At 45.2% G+C, this 22,564-nt stretch overlaps 1 protein-coding gene across 2 annotated transcripts in view; it reads left to right on the forward strand.

Annotated features, from left to right (window-relative positions):
• Positions 1–22,564, forward strand: part of IRF2 (interferon regulatory factor 2) — an 83,688-nt gene that overhangs the window by 19,622 nt on the left and 41,502 nt on the right. For both annotated transcript variants that reach the window (XM_005698710.3, XM_005698711.3), the window contains exon 2: positions 21,549–21,644. In XM_005698710.3, the coding sequence (XP_005698767.1) occupies positions 21,558–21,644 (87 nt within the window). In that variant the 5' untranslated portion in view covers positions 21,549–21,557. The remainder of the gene's footprint in view (positions 1–21,548; positions 21,645–22,564) is intronic.

The raw sequence follows: 22,564 nt of genomic DNA on the forward strand, positions 1-22,564 counted from the left end.
TTTTTTTTAGAAGAAAGAATATTGCATTTGTATATGTAACGGATTTAAATCATTCCTTGTGTGTTTTGTTTTTGATGTTTTAGAAAACATGTTTCACACATGGTTAAATCACCTTGAAAACACTTGACTGGGTCATGGCTGGGTCAAAGGATATCCTTTAAAATGTCTGATACCATGGTCAAGCTGTCTGGAAAATTTGTATCTGTTTGTATTCCAACCTATAGCACATTTGAGATGTAAAGCACAATTCTAAGTGTTTTACAGGGTTCCTTTTCTGATCCTTGCAAAGCCCTGTGGGAACAGATAGGGTTGATAACCTGCCCAAGGTCACACAGCTAATAAGCAGTAGAGATGGGCTTTCAGACCAGGCTTGAGTTCACCTCGTGGCCTTTTCTGCTCTGTTACTCCTGTGGCAGCTCTTGTGAGGAAATTAGCCAAGGGATGCTCTGATGATACACTCCTTCCTTCTACGAGTCCCTGGGTGTGATGGGAGCTCTTCTTTTTTGCCCTAAGTTTTTTAAAAATATAAGTTTATTTTTTTTTAATTGGAGGATAATTGCTTTACAATATTGTGTTGGTTTCTGCCACATAGCAACATGAACTAGCCATAGGTACACGGATGTCCCCTTCCTCTTGAACCTCCAGGGAGCACGTAACTTGTGCTCCAGGGAACATCATTCTTGCTGCATCAGATAAGAGAGTTGCAAAACGGTTTTCCTGAGGCAAAGCCTTTGGTCTTTACATTCTTTCCAACACTATTGGAAATTCTTACCCTTCGGAAAGTGTTCTCCAAGAAAGGTCTTTGGAGATGCATCCCCTTTCCTCAGCTGTTCCTTGCTCCATGTTCGGCTGGCTGTAGGCAAAAACAGACAGGAGACAGTGTTAAAATCTTACCCCTATGCACCCTTCTTCCTGCTGTCTTGTTCCTCGTGGAGGTGTTGGGAGGACCCACGCCCTGCCCATCAGGGATGCCTGTTTGGGGTGGCCTCTGGTGGTTGCTAGCATCTCCTAGGGGACATTGTCAAACAGAGATATGAAGGTTTTGCAGTTTTGTTTGGGGACTTCAGCTTTTAAACCCTTGGCTACCATACCTGGTGAGACCAGTCATACACACACATACACTCGAATTATTTTCACCAGTGCAGCCCTGGGGTCATATAAGGTCTAAAGATTTGTTCCTCTTTTAGGAAAAGCCCCAGACAGCTCACTGTCTTCCTGTTCCATCCTTGTTTGTGGGCGATTTGTATTCTTAGTTGCTCCTCCCTCAGAAGAGGAGACCCAACAAAACAAAGTAAGGAAATGCTACCACGACTTGGCTCTGTTTTCTTTCTGGGTCTGTAGGCCTGCGGGACTTAAATGCTTGTGTTCCTGAAATGTTCCTGACATGAAGAAGCAATTGTCAGAACTAGTATGGTGTCCATGAAAAGCTCGGGAAACGTACCCATTTTTTAGCATATATGTTTGAGGGCACGTGTAGACGAATCCTGTCCATTCAAGTCTAAAGCCCATCTCGGATGCTGGAATCTCATGGTAGTGGAGCTCAGGGATGGAGGATCAGCTTTCCCAGGGACTAAGCCAGACTTTATTTTTTGAGGCTCTAAAATCACTGCAGATGGTGATTGCAGCCACGAAATTAAAAGACGCTTACTTCTTGGAAGGAAAGTTATAACCAACCTAGATAGCATATTCAAAGGCAGAGACATTACTTTGCCAACAAAGGTCCGTCTAGTCAAGGCTATGGTTTTTCCAGTGGTCATGTATGGATGTGAGAGTTGGACTGTGAAGAAAGCTGAACACCGAAGAATTGATGCTTTTGAACTGTGGAGTTGGAGAAGACTCCTGAGAGTCCCTTGGACTGCAAGGAGATCCAAGCAGTCCATCCTAAAGGAGATCAGCCCTGGGATTTCTTTGGAAGGAATGATGTTAAAGCTGAAACTCTAATACTTTGGCCACCTTGTGTGAAGAGTTGACTCATTGGAAAAGATTCTGATGCTGGGAGGGATCGGGGGCAGGAGGAGAAGGGGGACGACAGAGGATGAGATGGGTGGATGGCATCACTGACTCGATGGACGCGAGTCTGAGTGAACTTCAGGAGTTGGTGATGGACAGGGAGGCCTGGCATGCTGCCATTCATGGGGTCGCAAAGAGTCGGACACGACTGAGCGACTGAACTGAACTGAAGCCACAGCTTCCTTCTCTGAAAAGGGAACAGTGATAATAGTGTTACCTACCTAACAGGGTTATTGTGAGAGTTGAGGGAGGTAATGTGTAAACAGCGTAGAGTTTAATACTAGGTGCACATCGTAGCTATTGCCCCCATTGTTCTACCACCATCTTTACCTGCTGAGGAATCAGGAGAGCATTTTTTTGGGAGGCAAGTTTGCGTGTTTTCTTTTTTTTAAAGATATATATGTATATATATTTTTTGGACCATTTTTAAAGTCTTTATTGAATTTGTTACAATGTTGCTCCTGTTTTTTGTGTTGGTTCTTTTGGCTATGAGGCATGTGGGATCTTAGCCCCACCCTCCCCATCAGGGATTGAGCTCATGCCCCTGCATTGGAAGGGGAAGTCCCAAGCACTGGCCCACCAGAGGAGTCACAAGTTAGATTTTTCAATGCGTGTATTTGCAGTCCATGGGGCTGCAAAGAGTCGGACACAACTGAGCAACTGAGCTGACTGATTTATAAACAGTTCAATTCAGTGCATGTAAATGTAATTGGTGGCATTCGTGCATTGGCCTTTTTGGTAGGAAGGTCTCTGGGGCTCCTTGACCTTGGCCATCATCAGCCTTGCTGTGTTTTCTTTCTTCACACTGCCTAGAGGAAGTGTGTGTGCAAGGATGTCTGAACTGAATCTTTACCCAAGTCCCATAGAACTGAAACAGTTCAGAGGTACATTAGACGTCTCACGTGGCAAGGATACACCTGCCCTTTCATTCAAAATTATTTTAAGTGTAAGGGGGTAAAGTTTCCGGACAGTTCCTTGAGTGAATTTGCATTTGTGCCACTTTGAGTCTTTTTCTTTCACGCAGTGGTTTCTGCAGAGCAGTAGGGCTTATATTAAGTAGAGAATGACTCGTGTGCTTCCTCAATGGATGATGCAGTTCTTATGCTGCATATACTGTGATAAACAGCAACAAATAAATGTGAGTTAACTTGATACTCCTGGAAGGATCCTGTCATAACTTTAATTTTTGAAATCGGATATTTGTAATGTAGGAGAAGGAAAGATGGCATTACAAATATCACTGTAAGGCAACCTTAGGGAAGAAATTTTAAAGAAATTTTGAATCTTATTTAAAGCTTTTCTTGGGCTTCAGAAAAGCCACCACTTTTCTGGTGGCTCAGAAGAATCTGCCTGCGATGCAGGAGGGTTTGATCCCTGGATTAGGAAGATCCCCTGGAGCAGGGAATGGTTAACCACTCCGGTACTCTTACCTGGGAAATCCCGTGGACAGAGGAGCCTGGTGGGTTACAGTCCGTGGAGTCACAAAGTATCAACATGACTGAGCGACTGACATTTTCACCTTATACTGTAAATAAATATTTTATGTATGACATTGGTAAAGTAAAATGTTTACCTATTGCTTGGTGGAACTAATATAAAGGCAATAATAATTTTTAAATGGCTATCTAAGATGTCAAATCTTAAAATATTCAGCAAAAGCATTCCCTCACTTTGTAATATGCAAAAACAATCTGTATTAAAGTTTTCCATTTCAGGACTGAAAATGTGCTGTTATTAACTCAAGCATGGTGTGTGCCTGATTAGTTTATAATGTAAGTACAGTTTAAGGAAGAAGATGCTGATTGCCTTGTATAACATGGGAACAATAATATATTGCAAGGGTTGAAATAACTTGAGATTAATTACAGACCCCAAATCCCTTCTTTGCAATCCAAAAAGCTCTGAAAACTGGAAGTTTTTTATCATGACTCATTTGTCTGTATAGCCTGCCCCGAACTGGCATGAAGCTATTTATAGCTTTTACTAATCCCAGTCAGTGTGAATGTTCCTGTTTTACTGCAGAAATATTGCTGTATTAGATTAAGTGGATCTGCTCTAGAGATTGCTGGGGGTGTTATGTTCTATATGTTATATGCACCATATCATCTCTCTACAATCCCAAAGCTGCTAAATTCTAAAACATATACGGTCCAAGGATTTTGAATAAAAGAGCAGTTAATCTCCTATGACCTGAAGACCCCCTCATCCTGCTTTTTTTTCCCTCCAGGTATAGTCTCTCTTTACATCTGTTTAGAGGTAAGGTATAATTATTAGTAACGCCCCATTCATACTCAGAAGTGTTCCATTTTGGACCACAAATAATATGGTCACTATATTGACCATCTGTGTATTCTGGGTAATGGAGGAGGCAGTGGTGATGGGCCTCAGTAAGTTTCTTGTGAATTTCCATATATACCACTTTGAAATAAATATGATTCCAGATTATATCTTGAAACCCTAAAATAATAGAAAGCAGTGCTTGTAAGAAATAGTTTTTTAAATGTAAAAATAGGTACCCCAGTGCTTTCTCAGACAAATTAATCATTGCATTTATATATACCTTCCCCTTTTTTTTTTTTAAGGCAGATCACTATTTTCTTCACTGTAATTGCTTGTGTATCAGCCTTCTTTTACTAGGCTGTTTCCCCTCTCTGTTCCCCCTCTCACTGTCTGTCTTGTCTGACATCCACAGTCAGGTCCTAGTTTATTAACTCGGCATCAATCTTTGCCATTTGCTCTTGAACCTCATGGAGATTCTTGACTAGGGAGGCGGATAGGTTTGGAGTCTGGCCTGGCCTAGGGAGACTAGGAAGTCTTGCCCAGGATGTGCTTGTGAAGCTAAGACGTGAGCCATGTGAGTCAGCGGGTTGCCTTTGAGGATGGCAAGTACAGAGGTCGTGGGTTGCCCTGCTGACCCGAGGGTCAGGGTCAGGGAGTAGGCCAGCATCGGGAGGGGAAGCCGGAGCCAGAGCCGGTGACAACAGTGAATTTTAAAGGAGATCACGTTTATGCTTTTACGAGAGTCTTCTGGTTGCCGGGCAGATAACAGACTGGGGTTGAGAGGTGCGGGAGAGCCGTCAGAATGGACTTGATTGGTGCGGGCTCCGCTGAAGGCAGGAATTGTTCTTGACTCCCTGGTTTCACTTTCTGTTCTTACAGTGTTGTAGTTATTCTCCTGGGGAAACAGTAACTGTGTGCTGTGCTTGTTACTTGCAGGCCAGAGCAGTTACTGAAACAATCAGCTAAGTGAGAGCAAGTAGAGCTGAAGGCTTTTCAGGCTTCCGTTTTCTCCACGTTGAGGAAAAGTTGTAAATAAGACACAAAAAGCAAAAAAAAAAAAAACCCCTTACTCATGGTGGGCTTTTCTTGAGCCAAGTCCAGGAAATTGGCTGTTGGGATCAGGAACTCTTGTCATGAAAGAAGATGAAACTATGCTGGCCGGGAATGCCCGCTCTGGGGCCTCTGCTGACAAGTGGGACTGGCCCGAAATGCCCCCCAGAGAATCCTGCGGTGTGGGGTCCTCTGAAGACATCAAAACCCGCCATCTCTGGGGGCGCTCAGGGACCTGGCCTTCTGACGTCTTTCTTCTGCTGCTGACTTCACCTACAAGGTGAAGCAGTGTTACCTGGAAACCAGCCTCATGTTCTAAAATCTAAATCTAGCATCTGTTTAGTCGCTCAGTCCTGTCTGACTCTTTACGACCCCATGGACTGTAGCCTGCCGTACTCTTCTGTCCATGGGATTCTCCAGGCAAGAATGCTGGAGTGGGTTGCCCTTTCCTTCTGCAGGGAATCTTCCAGACCCAGGGATCAAACCCTGGTCTCTTTCACTGCAAGCAAATTCTTTACTGTCTGAGTCACCAGGGAAGCCCCAGATCTAAATAACTTCAATCAAGAATGAGTTCAATTAAATATGAATTCAGATGTTTGACTCGGGATAACTCTTGGATGCTGAAGTCTGAGAGCCTTCTCAAATATGCAGGCTGGCTTTTGGGGTCATCTGTTCATTTCCCACATACCCTATACTTAAAATGACTCGTGTACTGTCTTCCCTGGAAAATGAAGCTTCAGGGTTCCCTGTTCAGATCGTTGTCGCTTGATTGTGCAGCCCCTTATGGGTGGACGTAAGTGATTGATGCACATACTTCATACAGTCATGGTACCCGTGGATTAAGAAAAAACTACCAGCAGTTTAGTTTAAGCACCTCAGGGGGAATTGGCTAGAGTTTGTTATATTTGCAGAAATGCTGTTGCTTCCCACTCTGGACAGTAAATCACTGGCCTGTTTGGCTGTCTTCTTTTTTGCCAAGTCTTTTTCTTTGCAGCTAATTTCAGACTTAAAAGTTGCAAAAATACCTACAAAGAATTTTCCTATTTTCCCAACCTCTGGAGAGAAACTTGCCAACCTGAAGTCCCATCACTCCTGAATCTTTGAATGTATCTATCCTGCAAACAAGGATGACCTCTCCACGTGACCATCCGATTCGGGAAATGGGCACGAGAACTTTCTAACCCACAGATCCCATTCAGATTTGCTAGTTGTCTCAATAATGTCCCTTGTAGCAAAAAAGGAAAAATCCTATCCAGGTTCAGGTGTCGTGCTTTTGCCATCTTTCCTAAGCATCCATGAACTTGAGATTTTTGATGATTACAAGCCAGTTATCTTACACAGCAGCTGTCAGTGTGAGTTTGTTGGCGGTTTCCTCACGATTAAATTCAGAAGATGCATTTTCTGCAAGAATATCTCGGACGTGACGCTCTGTTCTTTTTGCCTCTTCTCCGGTGGCATATGTCTTTGATTTGTTCCTTTCTTAGTGATATGCATTCGATCATTTGAGTAAGGGGATTATCTGTCAGCCTTCTCCACTGTAAAGTTACTTTTTCCCCTTTGTAATACAGAATGTTTTGTGCGAGGCACTTTGAGACTGTAGAAGTGTCCTTTTCTCATCAACCTTTCACCCACTGGTTTTCACTTGTGTCTTGGCTGAGTAATTACTACTTGGATTGCTGCCAAACAGCAATCTCGTTCCATCATCTTTCCCTGGTTGTTAGTTGGCACTGTACTTTGCAGAAAAGCTTTCTCTTCTCCCTATTTTTTGTAGATCCCTGTTTCATTCAGTGGGCCGTAACACAATTTTATCATTATCTCAGTGCTCCAGTTGTCTCAGATTTGGCCAGTGGAGCCCCTTCAGGTTGGCTACTATATTTTTTCAATGTGCTCCCAGCGCTCTTTGATCATTTCCTTCCTTTCTGGCTTCCAAGATGGCTCAAGCTCATCTTCAGCTTTCCCTGATTGAGCCCTTCATTTTCCCAAGAAGCCTCAATGCCCGGCCCAGTTGTGGTGGACGCAGAAGCCCCCGGGGCCAGCCCTGGTCTCCACCTTGCCCAGGGATTGTCCTGCTGCTCCAGGGTCCCAGTGGCAGCCAGACCTCATCTTGGCCTCCATCCTTGATAAGTAAGGACAGTGCTAGGCCCGGCAGAGATCATAGTCACTTATTCAGATGTTCCCAGTCAAATGTGTTAGCTGAGTCAGACAAGACTGCTTATCTTTAGTATCCGATATTTATCAGGAGCTGTCATATCAACGAGAACAAAATGAGCCTTGTGGTAATAGTCGAATCTGCATTGGTCAGGGGAGGCTTTTTTGGAAGGGTAGATTTAAAACCGGCCCCAGAATTCCCAGACAGAAGTGAGCTGGTATGTAGAGTGTGGAGGACACTCAGGGCACTGAGAGACTGAAGCTGTTTGGAGTGGAGTTTGTGGGCTGGGGTGTTGGCACTCTTTAGAGGTTCTGAAACTAGAAGTGAAGGGGAAGCAGAAGGCCTCGTGGGCAAGCGATTACTCTTCATGCACGCTGACGGCTGTGGAAATTGACAAATACCCACAATGCCTAGCATTTCCGTGGTTTTCAGTACCTTACAAAAGTGTTCCTAAGAAACCAACTCTGAGATGGTGGAGCAGTGGCTTCCATGGGGTTTGTCTGTGTTCCGGAAATAGTTCCCTGGGTTAATCAGTAACCGGCAGGGCAGGGCATGCTTCCGTCCCTTCCTGCTTTCATCAGACCCCTCCAGGTCCCAGGTGGCCCATGCTCAGGCCAGGTGACCCTGCTTTACTAAAATGAAACCACTGGAAAATACACCCAGTGATTCAAGTTTGAAAAAAAAAAAGATTATTTCCTGTTGCTTCTTAAAGAAGGGATGGAGGTGTAAAGGGGTGGAGAGTGGAAAAATATTTTTATTTTGGAGTATGGGAGTGGGGAAATGCTGTTTTCCTTACAAATTATAAAAATAAAGCCGGGCTGGACAGGATATGCAGTCCCTGTTGCTGATTTGCACCAGCCAGGAAGGTACTAAAAGGGGCAGGAAGTGTGAATTGAAGGGGGTGGAGCTGGGTAATGAGGCTGCGATGCTTTCGACTCTTCAGGTCCAACGAGTGCAGCCTGACCAGAGCTCCCTGGGCGGGCACTGGGTCGAACTGGGAGGCACTGGGATCTCAATGCCTCTTTATGTGGTTCCCAGTTTGGCCTCATAGTCCACAAGCTAAGTGAGGGCCCAAGACTCCTTCTGTTCCTTTATTTATTTTTAATTTTTCAATTTACTTTTTCATTGGAGTGTAATTGCTTTACAATGTCGTGTTAGTTTCTGCTGTAAAAACAGCATGAATCCGTTAGATATGTACATATATCCTTCCTCCCTCTCACCAGTCTCCCTCTCACCCCGCAGCCCCCCATCTCAGGCCGCTAGGTCAACATAGAGCACCAGCTGAGTTCCCTGTGCTATATAAGCAGCTTCCTACTAGCTTGCTGGCTTTGCACATGGTGCTTAATATATGGCAACGCTACTCTCTCAGTTCATCCCACCCTCTCCTTCCCCCACTGTGCCCTTCTGTTTAAATCAGAGCTCTCCCACCTTCTGTGAGCATGGACAAGTTGCTTGACCTTACGTGCCTCAGTTGCTTCATCTATCAAATGGGCATTTTAGTAGCAACTGCCTTCTAAGGTTGCTGTGAATCAAGTGAAATAATGCCCCTGACCAGCTTAGAACCTGCCAAACACTTAACCCTAGTTAGCTAGTGTTGGGATTGCTGCCATGTGGCCAGGGATACAGAGCTTGCAGGTCTAGGCGGAGGTAAGGATGACTCACAGAAGCTCACCGCTTACCAGCAGGGTTGCCTCCCCAAAGATGATTCAGCTTGCGGGGAGGGTGAGTCAGGCCTTTTCAGACCGACCTGAGAGTAACAGTGTCTCAGTGTCAGGTGGATAACCTGCCTTAGCAGGAAACCCACAGGGGTGTCTCTTGCAGACACTTTGTTTTTTTCCTGGCATGGGACCACTCACAGTGACTTGGAAAGACTAGAGCTGGCCTTGAAACTATGTGTCTCTCTTTGGGAACAAATGGTTCTCCCTTCACCCAGGCACATCCCAGGTGTTCAGTAACCACTCATGACCAGTGGTTACCTTGTTAGACTGTTTGGATACTGTTTGTTTTTGTCCCTTAGTGACTCTTTGTGACCCCATGGAGTATAGCCGGTCAGGCTCTCCTGTCCATAGGATTTCCCAGGCAAGAATACTAGAGTGGGTTGCCATTTCCTACTCCAGGGGATCCTTCTGACCCAGGGATGTCTCCTGCATTGCAGGAGAATTCTTTACTTCTGAGCCACTAGGGAAACCCCAGGACATTGGTACCACATGTTAACACGTGTAGCAATGTTAACAGAAGTTTGTCTCGGTGGAGTAAGGCAAAATGCATCCGTGACTGTAAGACAGCATAGGATACATGATAGAGGCAGTGTATATTATGGATTTAGGGGCAGTTTTGAATTCGCCAGTGTGGGCTTTGTGGAGATGGCATTTGAACAATCTGTAAAGGGGTGCCTAACTATTACCAGGCATGACTTTTCTCCTGGGCTCTGGCGTCACTTCGGATATCCCAAAGATATCCTAAATTCAACAGACGTGAAACCAACCTCAGTATTTTTCTTCTCTCTCTCTCAAGAAGAAGTATAGCTGGTTTACAATATTGTGTTCCTTTCAGGTGTACTGCACAGTGATTCAGTTGTACATATATAGATATATTTATGTATACACAGATACGTACATATTAAGTCTTTTCTATTATAGCTTATTACAAGATATTGAATATAGTTCCCTGTGCTATATAGGAAATCCTTGTTTACTTTATATACAGTAATGTGTATCTGTTAAGCCCAAACTCCTACTATCCCCACCCCCTCAACTGACCTTTTCCCCTTTGGTAACTGTTTTCTACATCTGTCTGTCTATTTCTGTTTTGTAAATAAGTTCATTTGTATCATTTCGTTGTAGATCCCACACATTAGTGCTCTCATACGTCATTTGTCTCTGTCTGACTTACTTCGCCTAGAATGGTCATCTCTAGGCCACTGGCAGCATCACGGATGGACCCAGAGATGATCATACTAAGTATTTCTCCTCTTAAACCGTCCACATTCCCTGTTGCAGAGTGACATTACCACCTGCTTGGTCTGAAGAAGGACGAAAGGAGGTCACAGAGTAGTCTGAAGAGGGAAGGGAGTCAGACATTCAGAAAGGAGAGTGGTGCCCTCTGTTTTTCTCTCTGGGGTGGGAGGCAAAATCATTTGCTGGGATCAATGAGTGTGGAAGTGAGGGTAGGAAAATCTGAAAGTGCTCCCGTGGAGAATGAGAAACACTGATGGAGAAGGAACAACAAGACAAAGGCTGTTTGAAAGCTCTGGTGAAGTGATAAACCATCAATCTATAATGGTATTATCATTATTATGGCTGGGTACCATTCGGCCAGGGGCTTCCCAGGAGGCTCAGTGGTAAAGAATCTGCCTGCCAAGCAGGAGACGTGAGTTCACTCCCTGGGTCAGGAAGTTGCCCTGGAGGAAGAAACGGCAGCCCACTCCAGCATTCTTGCCTGGAGAATCTCAGGGACAGAGGAGCCTGGTAGGCTGTAGTCCATGGAGTCTCAAAAGAGTGTGACACGAACTTAGCGACTAAACAGCAACTATTCAGCCCAGTCCTGAATTTTTGCCATGTGAGTAAACAAGAAGAGGGAGGCAGTGAGACCTGTCTGTAGTAAGGTGGTTGGGAGCTGTGTCTAGGAAACAGTGGGTCCCGAGAGTGGACATTCTTGGGAGACGGAGCAGGGATGCGGAGTGTGGCAGGGGGACGTGGACCCTCTCGTTGGGGAGCGCACATCTGCACAGACGTGCCATGTGGCATGGATGTTCAAGGCTTCCTCCCGGGTGGAGACCTTCTGTTCTCTTTTGGCTACATTGAGAACTGTTTTGTAGAATGACCGTTGGCTCACCTGCAGTACTGAAAACCAGAGATATTTTGGTGTCTTTTGAGCGCATGTGTGGGGGCCGTAAGTCAGTTTCTTTGTCAGCTTATGGTTGTGATTCAGAGGCTAAATCGCCCTGTTTCAGGTGCCAGGGTAGTTTGTGGTCAGAAACAAGGAGATTTTTGTAAAGGAGCTCTGATAGTGTCTTCTCAAAGGGTATAGAAAACATGCCTAATAAGAAATTTGTGGGTGTGCAGTGGTGAATATGCAAAACGGTAGTTTGGATAATTCTCAGTATGGGAAACTGGCTCTGTGGTACTTAGAGGTATTTAGACTTAATTTCATATGCAGTTGTGTTCCATTGATGAGGAAATCTATTCACCATTGGCCTCCCTGTTTTCCCATGACTCACTTGTTTACTAACATATGAAATCTGAAAGGCCATTGGCTAATGATCCTAAGTATTATCCTAGGATAATAAAAAATAACTGATTCTTGACTCACAGACTTAGAAAATGAACTTATTGTTGCTGGGGAGTGGGGGGGGGTTGGGGGAAGGGATAGTTAGGGAGTTTGGGATGGACAGGTATACACTGCTGTATTTAAAATAGATAACCAGCAAGGACCTACTGTATAATGAATGCATGAAACTCTGCTCAGTGTTATGTGGCAGAGGTATTAGCTGTGTGTTATTAGCATTGGTATCTCATTCTTAGTAAGGGCTTGAACCAGTGTGATGGGGATAAAGATGATGATGATAACAGTCATGGTGATGGTGATTTTTAATTTTCAATTCCAGCTTCCTCTAAGTACACATAATTTTGACCTGAAATTCTTTTATTTTATTTTTTTTTCAAAAAGGTACATAAAAGTCAATATGAGGAGCATAGGATGTCATGTAAGAGGAACTTACGTTTTGGGAAGGACTACTATCTATCCAGGAGAAATCACCGCTAAAAATTGCTATATTATATTCCCACGAGTGTATCACCACTTGTGTGTTTTCCTGTTCCTCATAGCCACCATCCTCAACAGAGCAGTAGCTCTGGCCACTGGCTTCCTTGCCTTCATGTGTGGAACAGTGCTTGATTCATGATGAAATGTGGCCATTCAGGACTTTTCAGTAACCCTGCAAACAAGCCCAGTGTCTAGAGGGGCATTTGAGATCCTCCAGCAAGACCTGGATTCAAATCTTGGTTCCCAGATTCAAATCTGGGGGCTTGGGTGACTTGGACACTTTTTTTATTTAAATGTACCTTTGCAAGCTAGGCTTTCCCTCATCTCTAAAATGGGGATAGTAATACTTAACTGACAAAGGCGATTGTGAGGGTTTGCGATGAATATATTAATACGTGAACTATCCAGTCTGTGCTTCTCAACGCTGGCTGACTCTTATGAAGCTGCCCCATGTTGATACGTGAATCAGTTGCTCTGTCCACATCAGCAAAGAGGCCTTCTTTAGTTCTGCTTTGGCCATAAACACCAGCGCTTACCTTGCCTGACTTGGCTTGCAGTCTTCTGTCTATGTAAGTGATCCCGCCCTACCCTGTAAACTCTTCCTGTACCATAAAGCTTTCGCTTAGGAACCCATCTAATAATGATTTATGAATGAGTTCACCTAGTTGGCATTTAATCACCTACTGCCTTCTGATCTCTATTGAAGTCTTTTATTATGATAATTATAGTATTAGTTAGCTTTATGTAATTTATGTCTCATGCCCCCAGTTAATTTACTAATTCCTTGAGGGTAGTGATCATGTCTTACATGTCTTTGAATTCTCCTCAGCACAGCACACAGTTCCTCGTAATAATGTGTGTTGAATAAATATTTGGTGGTATGGATGAATGGCTATTGCCGACAATACATCCATAGGGGGAGAGGGTCCAGTGGTTAGAACTGTGAGAGAGGGTTAATGGGTGAAATCGGACTCGAGTTGGCTTTTGTCGGGAGGGTGACATTTATGTCGGTTGATAAGGGGGCTGGCACGTGGCTATGTGAGGACAAGAAGAAGCCTGCACGGGCATATTTAAAACAAATGCAGCTGCAGAAGCCATGGGGCTGGGCACCACTGTGACTGGCTTCTGTGACACAGCCTCCAAGTTAAGCCTTGTGCTTATCGGCAACTTCGCTCCCAGGCTTTTGCCTGCCCTCTTACCACGCTGTGGCACACCATCTGTGATGCTGTAACTGGGAGCTGACGTTTGGCGGGGCTGCTGATAGAAGATCTCTAGGTTTGCTTCTAAGTGAAGATGCCTTTATTTCCTCTTCATTCCTGAAGGAAATTTTCACTGTATTTAACATTTTAAAAGAGCAGTTATTTTCTTTGGGTGCTTTTTAAAATTTATTTTAACTTAATTGTTTTGGTCTTGACACACAGCATGCGGGGATCCTAATTCCCCAGCCGGGGACTTGAACCCGCGCCCCAAGCAGTGGAAATGCAGAGTCCCAGCCACTGGACCGCCAGGGAAGTCCTACTTCAGGTTCTTTCAAGGCATCTTTTCCATCATCCTCTGTGTTCCATGGTTTCTGTTGAGTAGTCACTATAAGGCTTCTGGGTTTTGTGTTTTTTGAAGGTCATGAGCCTTTTTTTTTTCCTTTAAGAACCTGTTTTTCTTCTGCTGATTTTAAGATTTGTCTCTATATTTTTGGTTTTCATCAAAGGTACTACACTGTGTCTAGGTGTGGCTTTATTTATGGTAGTCAGTTTGGGATCTGTAGTGAGTATAAGAGAATCCCAGGGACGGCAGAGGCTGGGGGGCTGCCATCTATGGGGTCGCACAGAGTTGCACACGACTGAAGCGACTTAGCAGCAGCAGCAGTTGAGTATAAATTTGTGGTTAGATGGTAATTGATCACTGTCTCTTGAAATATTGCTTCTACCTCATTCTTCTCTCTTATCTTTGTAGAACTTCCAACTACCAATATCTAGACCTTTTGGGCTTCCCTCGTAGCTCAGTCGGTAAATCATCTACCTGCAATGAAGGGGACCCGGGTTTGATTCCTGGGTTGGGAAGATCCTCTGGAGAAGGAAATGGCAGCCCACTCCAGTATTCTTGCCTGGAGAATCCCATGGACAGAATCCCATGGACAGAGAAACCTGGTGGGCTACATATAGTCCATGGGGTCACAAAAGAGTCAGACACAACTTAGCTACTAAACCACCAGGACTTTTTAGGTCTAAAGTACAATCTATCAGTGTTATGGATTTTTGATCCTTTATTATACATATCCCACTCTTTGCCTCAGTGCTTCATTCTCGTCTGTTGTGTCTTGTGGCTCACATTTTTCCCCCAGGGATGTCTAATCTGTTGGTAAACTCATCCATTGAATTCTTACTTTGAAATTATCAGTAGTTATCCTTTAGTGTAGAATTTCCAGTTTTACAGTTTTCAGTTCTCTGAAAAGATTTTCCATCTTGTCTTTTATTTCCTCGAATGTGTTAAGCATGGTTGTTTAAAGGCTATGTCTGGAAACATTGGTGTCTGTGTCTTCATTAGTTCTGTGTAGAATCCGTGTATGTGTCCCTGTTGGTCTGTTTCTATTGTTTACTACGTTCCTTGGTTTTCTATTTTGTTGTCTTTCATCCTCGGATTCCTAGCTATATTGATTGAATGCTGGCCGTTGTATCTGAAAAACAGAATAGAATATAAATCTTGATATGTTCTAAGGTGACTTCTGGTAGTTCCAGATCATTTCAGTTTGATCAAGGATTGAGACTGATCAAAAAGCCGGGCTTTGGTGTTTGAGGCTAGTCTATTTCCGTTTTGTTTTACACCTTCACATGACTTTCGTGTTTGGGAGTGGGGACTTCCCAGGACTCCCTTTTCCTAGCTGGCTCCTGACTTCAGTTCTTATGCCCCTGGTCACTGGAAGTGTCCACAGCCCTGCTCAGCTTCGAAGCCCTGCAGCTTCCTCTCTGGGTTCAGCAGTTGCTCCTAGGCTTGGAGAAGAGCAGCCCTAAATATCAGGCTTACCTTCCTGCGTTCCTTCATTCCCCCAGACCTCGCCCTCCTAATTCTTCACCACCTCCTTAGTTCTCTGATGTTTCTAACCAAATTTTAAAAAACACGCTTTGTTCAGGTTTCCTAGTTATTCACTAGGGGAGTTAGATCTGAATGACCTACCATGCCATTACCAGAAGCAACCCCCCTCTCTCAGCCCAGAGTTTTATTCTCTAAATCCAGCAAGGACATTAGAAGTCTCTGATACTGAACATTAACATGATTTACGTGGTGTTTTAGGATGATTAACGTGTCAGTGGTATGCAAATCAGAGAGGGGTTGGGAAAGTCTCTAAGTAGAACAGTTAAAAGACCATCTGAACGTTTTCTGCAGCAAGAGGAAGGCAGATGTTAGGGTTTCTGAGCCTGGGCATTGCAGACAGACCTGAATGAAAGTCTGGGCTCCCGGGCAGTTCCCCAACCTGTCCCCTCATCTGAAATATGGGTAATAAAGTCCCTACCTTCTGGCGTTGAAGAGAAGTGAGAAGCTCCCAAAAACCCCTGGTTTTCATGGCTAGCATGTAGTAAGTGCTTAGTAAGTGGCCTGCTATTCTAAGAGCCAAACCGCAGTTATTTAGGTTAAAATTCAAGATCTCGGTTAAATCAGGACCAGAGTTGGCATTGTCAGCCTCATGGGGGATGTGAGTTTGTCCCTTGAAACACAGTGGACAGCTCTTAGGCCTTCATGGAGCAGCACTGGTGCCTATAATATTCTAAATACTTGCCGTGCACTGAACTGATTTATAATCAGTGCCGTGGTTTCAAAGATGATCCCAACCCCAAATCTCAAAGATGTTAGGATCGCTGATTTTTCAAAGTCAAGCTTGAGGATAGATGCTTCATATTTTCGGTTTGAAAGTGTGATCACTCAGTTGTGTCCGTCTCTTTTGCCACCCCGTGGACTGTAGCCCGTCAGGCTCCTCTGTCCATAGAATTCTCCAGGTGAGAACACTGGAATGGGTAGCCATTCCCTTCACCAGGGGATCGTCCAGACCCAGGGATCAAACCTGGGTCTCCTGTATTGCAGGCAGATTCTTTACCGTCTAAGCCACCAGGGAAGCCCATGTTTAGGTTTATAGAAGCATAAAATTTAAGTTTTTCACTTTTAATGCACTGTGTACAGGAAATGAAGCTTACAAAAGAAGATAAGTCAGATTATGAGCCTTTATGTTACAAAAGGATTCCTAGAGTCACAGATAACCTTGGAAATTATCTGTGTGAAACCCCTCCTTTTTTGAGATGATTAAATTGTCCACTGGAGAGATTGAGTGACTAACCCAGGGACACACAGTAGTCAACAAAGTCAGAACTGGAACACAAAGGTCCAAGTTGCTGATGAATTTTGGTCCTCTTGGCAAAAATAGCACCTCTTTGACTTCCCTGACTTTTTCAACTCTGTTCCGGTTTCCTGTGGCCTGAGTGTTTCTGCCCAAGGGAAACGCGCATCAGAGAAGGAAGACCCAGCTAGCTCCTTGAATTTCACTGATGGAAGCTGGAAAGCATGTGCCTCGTAGACCTGTGCTAGATCAATGTTGAGTTCCACCTTCCCTTCCTTTCACAGACGCGAACTCAGCCTCTGATAGTCTTGAGAAATCTATGTCAAATGGCAACCTTTTTATTCTCGATCATGTGGCAAGACCACTGGTAATTCATTAGCTGTTTAGTGTGTGGTAGGGGGAGCCAGCCTCTAAAATCGGGTAAGAAAGAGGAAGTGCTTCCGTGTAAAAGGGTTAGCTTTCATTGTAAATCATCGGGGATGTCCTAGCTATTTTAAAAAGAGAAAAAAACACAACACCATGGAACCTGAAATAAGTGAAACACTTGATAATAGTTTTCCCTGCTCTGATCAGATATTTGCTGTATTTGCTTTTCCTAAAAATCTGCTTATAATTTATGACAGTCCTGACTAAAGATTTAGAACAGTTTCTATATGTGGGATTTCCATACAGTTTGGCTGGGTGAGCGGTAAACATTGAAGTTTGGCTGAGCTGCATCCTTGTTAGAAAGACATATGTAAATGGACGTGGTCAATAGGTAGATGACACCACAGAACACGTTGTACAGAGACTAGTGGAGGCGGGCTGTCTGCCGGGACGACCAGACTTTGTAGCAAGAAGAACCAGACTCTTCACAGAAGAACCAAGTGAGTCTGGAGGCTTGCTCTTTAGAGTGTGGTCCAATGACCTAGGAGCTTGTTAGAAACTGAGAATCCCAGGGCTCACCTAGACCTCCTGAATCGAGATTTGTGTGTGCGTTAATGTTGGTGGAGGCCTGGTCTAGGTTTTATAATCAGCTCTTATCGTTACTGTTCACAACACTGATAATATCCTTGGTTGGTATAAATCTCTAGTTTTTCTCTTCACTCTTGGGAAGATGACCAAAGTCCTAAGTGTGGTTTTGTAGGCCTGTGGGGTCAGCCTGTCTCTGACATCCCCCTGTTGCTGACTGCCTTCTGCAGCTGGTCCTGCCGCCGGGGTCTTTGCGCTGTCCGCTGTCCCATCTTCCTTTAACTGTAGACGGAGTAGGAGGCCTGTCACCGGACTCAGAGCATCTTCTGCATTAAGTTTCCTAGGGTGGCCATAACAAAGTACTACAAACTGTGACTTCAACAGAAATCTGTTCTCTTACAGTTCTGAAAGTTGGAAGCCCCAAGTTAAAGTGTTTGTAGGGCTGTTCTCCCTCTTAAACCTCCAGGGGAGGGTCGTTCCTGGCCTCTTCCAGCTTCTGGTGGTTGCACGCAGTCCTTGGGTTGCGGCTGCATCACTCCAGTCTCTGCCTCTGTCCTCACATGGCTGTCTGCCCCGTGACTGTGCCTGCACGTGGGCTTCTGTGTGTGTGTGTGTGTGTGTGTGTATGCTCAGTCACTCAGTTGTGTCTGACTCTATGCGTGTCCCTATGGGCTGTGTAGCCTGCCAGGCTCCTCTGTCCGTGGGATTCTCCAGGCAAGAATACTGGAGTGGGTTGCCATTTCCCCCTCCAGGGGAATCTTCCTGACCCAGGGATCGAACCCACATCTTCCGTGCCTTCTGCATTGCGGCAGATTGTTCCACAGAGCCGCCTGGGGAGCCCCCTCTCTCTATGTGTCTGTGTCTGCATTTCCCTCTTCTCCAAAGACATTAGGTTCCTGTGAGCCTCTGATCATACTTTCATCAACCCATTGATATGTAATCTTGTTTTACGTGCTTCTGTTTTAAAGACTCCATATTTATTACATCTTGTAGACAACAAGCGGTAACTCATGCCTGAAGGAAGTTTATCTCACACACGTATTTTCTCTAAAAGTCACGTCACAGCCTTCTTGCACTTAGAGATGGTTGACAGTGTTTCAGACAGCCCACTCTGGGGGCCATTTTAAATGGCAAAATCACCGACAAAAAGGCAGGAAAATGTGAAAAATGTTGCACTGGATAGACTGTGAAAAGGACACGTATTTATAGTGTGAGAGCTGAAATAAGAAGGCAGGATGTTACCGTTTTGACCTTAGTTGGGAGCATGTGCACTGGCTGACTCAGGATTTCCACGTCTCTGGGCATGTCTGTGAAGGGCCAGGGAACACCCCAAGGATCAATCTGGATGATAGAAATATACTTAGTGAGTAGGTACATTTGCAAATATGAAATCCTCAAATAATGAAGATTGATTGTATTTCCCCACACAGGGTTTAAAGATAGAAAGTTTTTTGCCTTATTTCAGGTAACCATTTTTTCCTAAATGGGTTGTTTGTTAAAAAAAAAAAAAATAGGGGAGGAACATGTTATAAATTACAGATGGAAAGCAGGGGCGTGTTTCCGTGTTGCTGAGCTAAGGTAGGGCTGCAGAGGTTCCTGGGCCACAGCGGTTCTGCTTATCATCTTGTCCCCTCAGAAGAGTTTGTCACCTCGTATCCACGCCTCCTTGCCCCCTCTACTGCCCAGACCTACCTGCCCCCTCTCTGTGTCTCGAGATCTTTTTAAGAAGGAGGATCTGCAGGGTCAGCTGGGCAGAGCCCTCACCGTGCTTGGTCACCCAGTGGATCTAATGTGGACAGCTTTCCCCCATGCTTCCAGAACTCTAACCTTATCATTCTGTACACCAGAGGTGCCCTGGGCTGTAGGAATTGTCTTGTCCCCTGTCTCCTGCTAGACCGGGGGTCCCTAGATGGCAGGGACCATCTCCTTCCTTCCTGTTCCTGGAGCATCACTCTTGATACATGACCTGTGAATCCATGGATGAAGGAGTGAGCGATTGGAACAGCTTGAAACCCACTCAGAGCAGCCACGTGGGGCTCCTGTGGCTGTTCCATGTCCTTTCGTGGTGTCCCTGCGGTTCCTCTCACTCCTGAAGTCACCAGATGAGTAGACAGGGCCAGCCAGCAGTGGTGACCCCATCTTGGCTGACCTTCAGAGCTGGTCCTTGTGTTGCACCTCTCTTGGGAGGGACGGCTGCATTTAGGTTTTGTAGGATTATCCAAAGACCTATCAGAGCTGGAGTTCCTGCTCTCAGTGAATTTACTCTTTGGAAAGAGGAGAGGGTGGGCACAGCTGAGAAGTTTCCGTTTAAAAAGGTAAGAGTTAGTAAGAATAAACACTACCTTAGAATAGCTGCCCTATAGCAATGTTTGATTTTCCGATGAGCAGTACAAGATCGTGGGCATTGTGGGACGTGGAGGAGGAGGGATTCCTGCAGCTGGCATGTCTGAGAGGCCTTGTGGGGAGGAGGGCAGAGACTAGGTCTTGGAGAATGGCTCGGGATTGGCGAGGCCGGGGAAGAGGAGCAAGGAGGAGGCGGTGTCTGTGACGGCGAGTGGGTCAGAAGTAGGGAAAAGGTTCAAGGGAAAGGCAAGGGCTAGGCTTAATTCTAGAGTCAGAATAGGCTTTACGGGCAGAGAGTGCAGCTCCAGGTGGCTCATAGTGATGTTTGCCCTCTGGTGCAAGCTGCGGGCTGGGCACAGAGGAGACAGGAAGTTCTCTGTGAGCTGGAAGAGAGTGTTACTGAGACTGTGATCATCCCAGCCCGAAGTCATCGGAACAGAATATCCAGAGCTCATTTCTGGAGGAGAAAATGAGCCAAGGATAGATGAGGCAGCCAAGGATAGATAAGGCAGCCAAGAGGCAGCCAAGAGTTGAAAATAGCGTCGTGTCCCACTGTCCATGAAGTCCTGTGGAATTGGAGACTTGGTTGCCATTGTCTCTGCTTTTGCGTCGAATGCAAACTTGTGTGTAAATAGGCTGAAGATGAGTGAGTGATCCCGCTCTGGATATATTTAGGTGGGCAAGGGATAGACTGTAGAAATGCATCTGGAAGGAGGAGGGAGAGGTGTTTTGTGGGCCGGTGGAGGAAAGGTGACCCCAGGTCAGAGGGGACTCGTGGCAGTGGAGAAAGACCCTTGAGGGTGCACTCTGAATAAGAGATGCTTTCACATAAAAGTGACGCTGAAGCCGGAGGAGGAGGCTGGTGTGCTCTGTGGGGAGACAGACTACATCAGGAGGGGATGGCTAATTGATGAAAGAACTTGAAACCAAATGAACTGATATCTTAAGAGCTTGCCCAAACGTGCCTGTGTTGGGATTTTGAAGCTTGTCAGTAACTCAGATATCCCAAAGGAATGGCTACTGTGTCCACCCTTGGCTCTTTAGAAGATGATGTCAAAGGGTACTTGTAAAACACTGGTCCTCTGGGTACCTGATACACTGAAGGTATCTGCCGTAAACAAACATGGGTTGGGAGGGGGTAAGACCCAGCCTTAGGGTTTCCCAGGTGGTACAGTGGTAGAGAATCTGCCTGCCGATGCCAGAAACACAGGAGATGCAAGTTGGATCCCTGGTTAGGAAGATCCCCTGGAGAAGGGAATGGCAACCCACTGCAGTATTCTTACCTGGATAATCCCATGGACAGAGGATCCTCGCGGGGTGCAGTCCAAAGGGTCCCAAAAAGTTGGCCGCGACTGAGCACGCATGTGCAAAACCCAGCGTTAGGCATCCGAGTCCTCTGACTGGCTGCGTTTCTGCATCATGGGACCCTCTTAGCTGAGAGCAGGCGTGGCCCTCACTCACCATCACCCCACGGAGACAGCCCCTCGGGAATGAGCGGGGCAGGATGCTCCAGGGCAAAGCCCCTAATACGCTCTCATAGACCCCCGGCCTCTGGGTACACATAGCTGTGCGATTTTGAGAAAGAAGAGTGTACAGTCAGTCAGGCATGGTGTCAGACTTCGCCTGCGGACATGACAGTGAGCAGCAAAAATGCCTGACGATGTATTTGCTTTTCTGCAGAAAGACACCATGCCGGTGGAAAGGATGCGTATGCGCCCGTGGCTGGAAGAACAGATCAACTCAAATATGATACCAGGGCTGAAGTGGCTTAGCAAGGTAAGTGTGTGCGTGTGTGTGTGTGTATGTGAGTGTGTGTGTGTGTGTCTGTGAGAGAGCGATTCCTACTAAAAGCAGCTGCGTGTGGAGTGCTGCAAGTAAAATTGTTCTTTGTGTTCCAGATAGTATGCTTATTTATTACAGAAACTAACCAAGCAAAAGTGATTATGAAAATATCAAAGAATCATAAAAAGAAGATTTATCATCACTTCAGACTGTAGCCTCGACCCCCAGTTAAGGCTCTGGTCTCATGGATGACTGTTGTGGGAAGCGTCTGGCTGTATTTCTACTCAGTGCTTCTTACCCTTCTCCATCTCTGAATATTCTTTCTTGCTTCTCCTGGTTTTCTAGGGTTGGAGGACATGGAAACTCGAGGGCTTTCTATTGGGAAAGGAACATGTTGATTTTCTGTTCAGTATTCTCTACATAAAGAAAACTTTTGTTTTTGTCTTAAAAAAAAATTTTACTTTTATTATCAAACTCTTGTTTGTGTGCCTACCTGTCCGAAAAAAGCAGTATTCTGTCCTTTACAACCCCCTCCCACATATGTACATAAATACTTTCTTACTTTTATCAACCTCAAAACTCTCAGTTTAGTTGATCCTGACTCTTAGGGGATGAATCAGGAAGCCATTGGATGTAAAAATAAAGAACGCCTGGAAATACTCAGCTATAATCTAGAAAAGCAATGAGTACATCATACTTTCTTTAAGACAGCCCAAGAGAGATTTCTCTCTCACTACTAGGAGTATTACAGTTCTTCTGAGCAAGTGTCTTTTTCCTCTTCTGCCTCCCCCTGTGTTTTTAATCTTAAGGACACGATGAATAATTTAGCAGGTCAGGCTTTACCTTTGCATCACGTGCCAAGAGCTGACAGCCCAGATTGTGGCCGCTCCTAACAAGTGTACAAGATATTGTTC

Source organism: Capra hircus, chromosome 27 (genome assembly GCF_001704415.2).
Source record: "Capra hircus breed San Clemente chromosome 27, ASM170441v1, whole genome shotgun sequence".
Taxonomy (NCBI): domain Eukaryota; kingdom Metazoa; phylum Chordata; class Mammalia; order Artiodactyla; family Bovidae; genus Capra; species Capra hircus.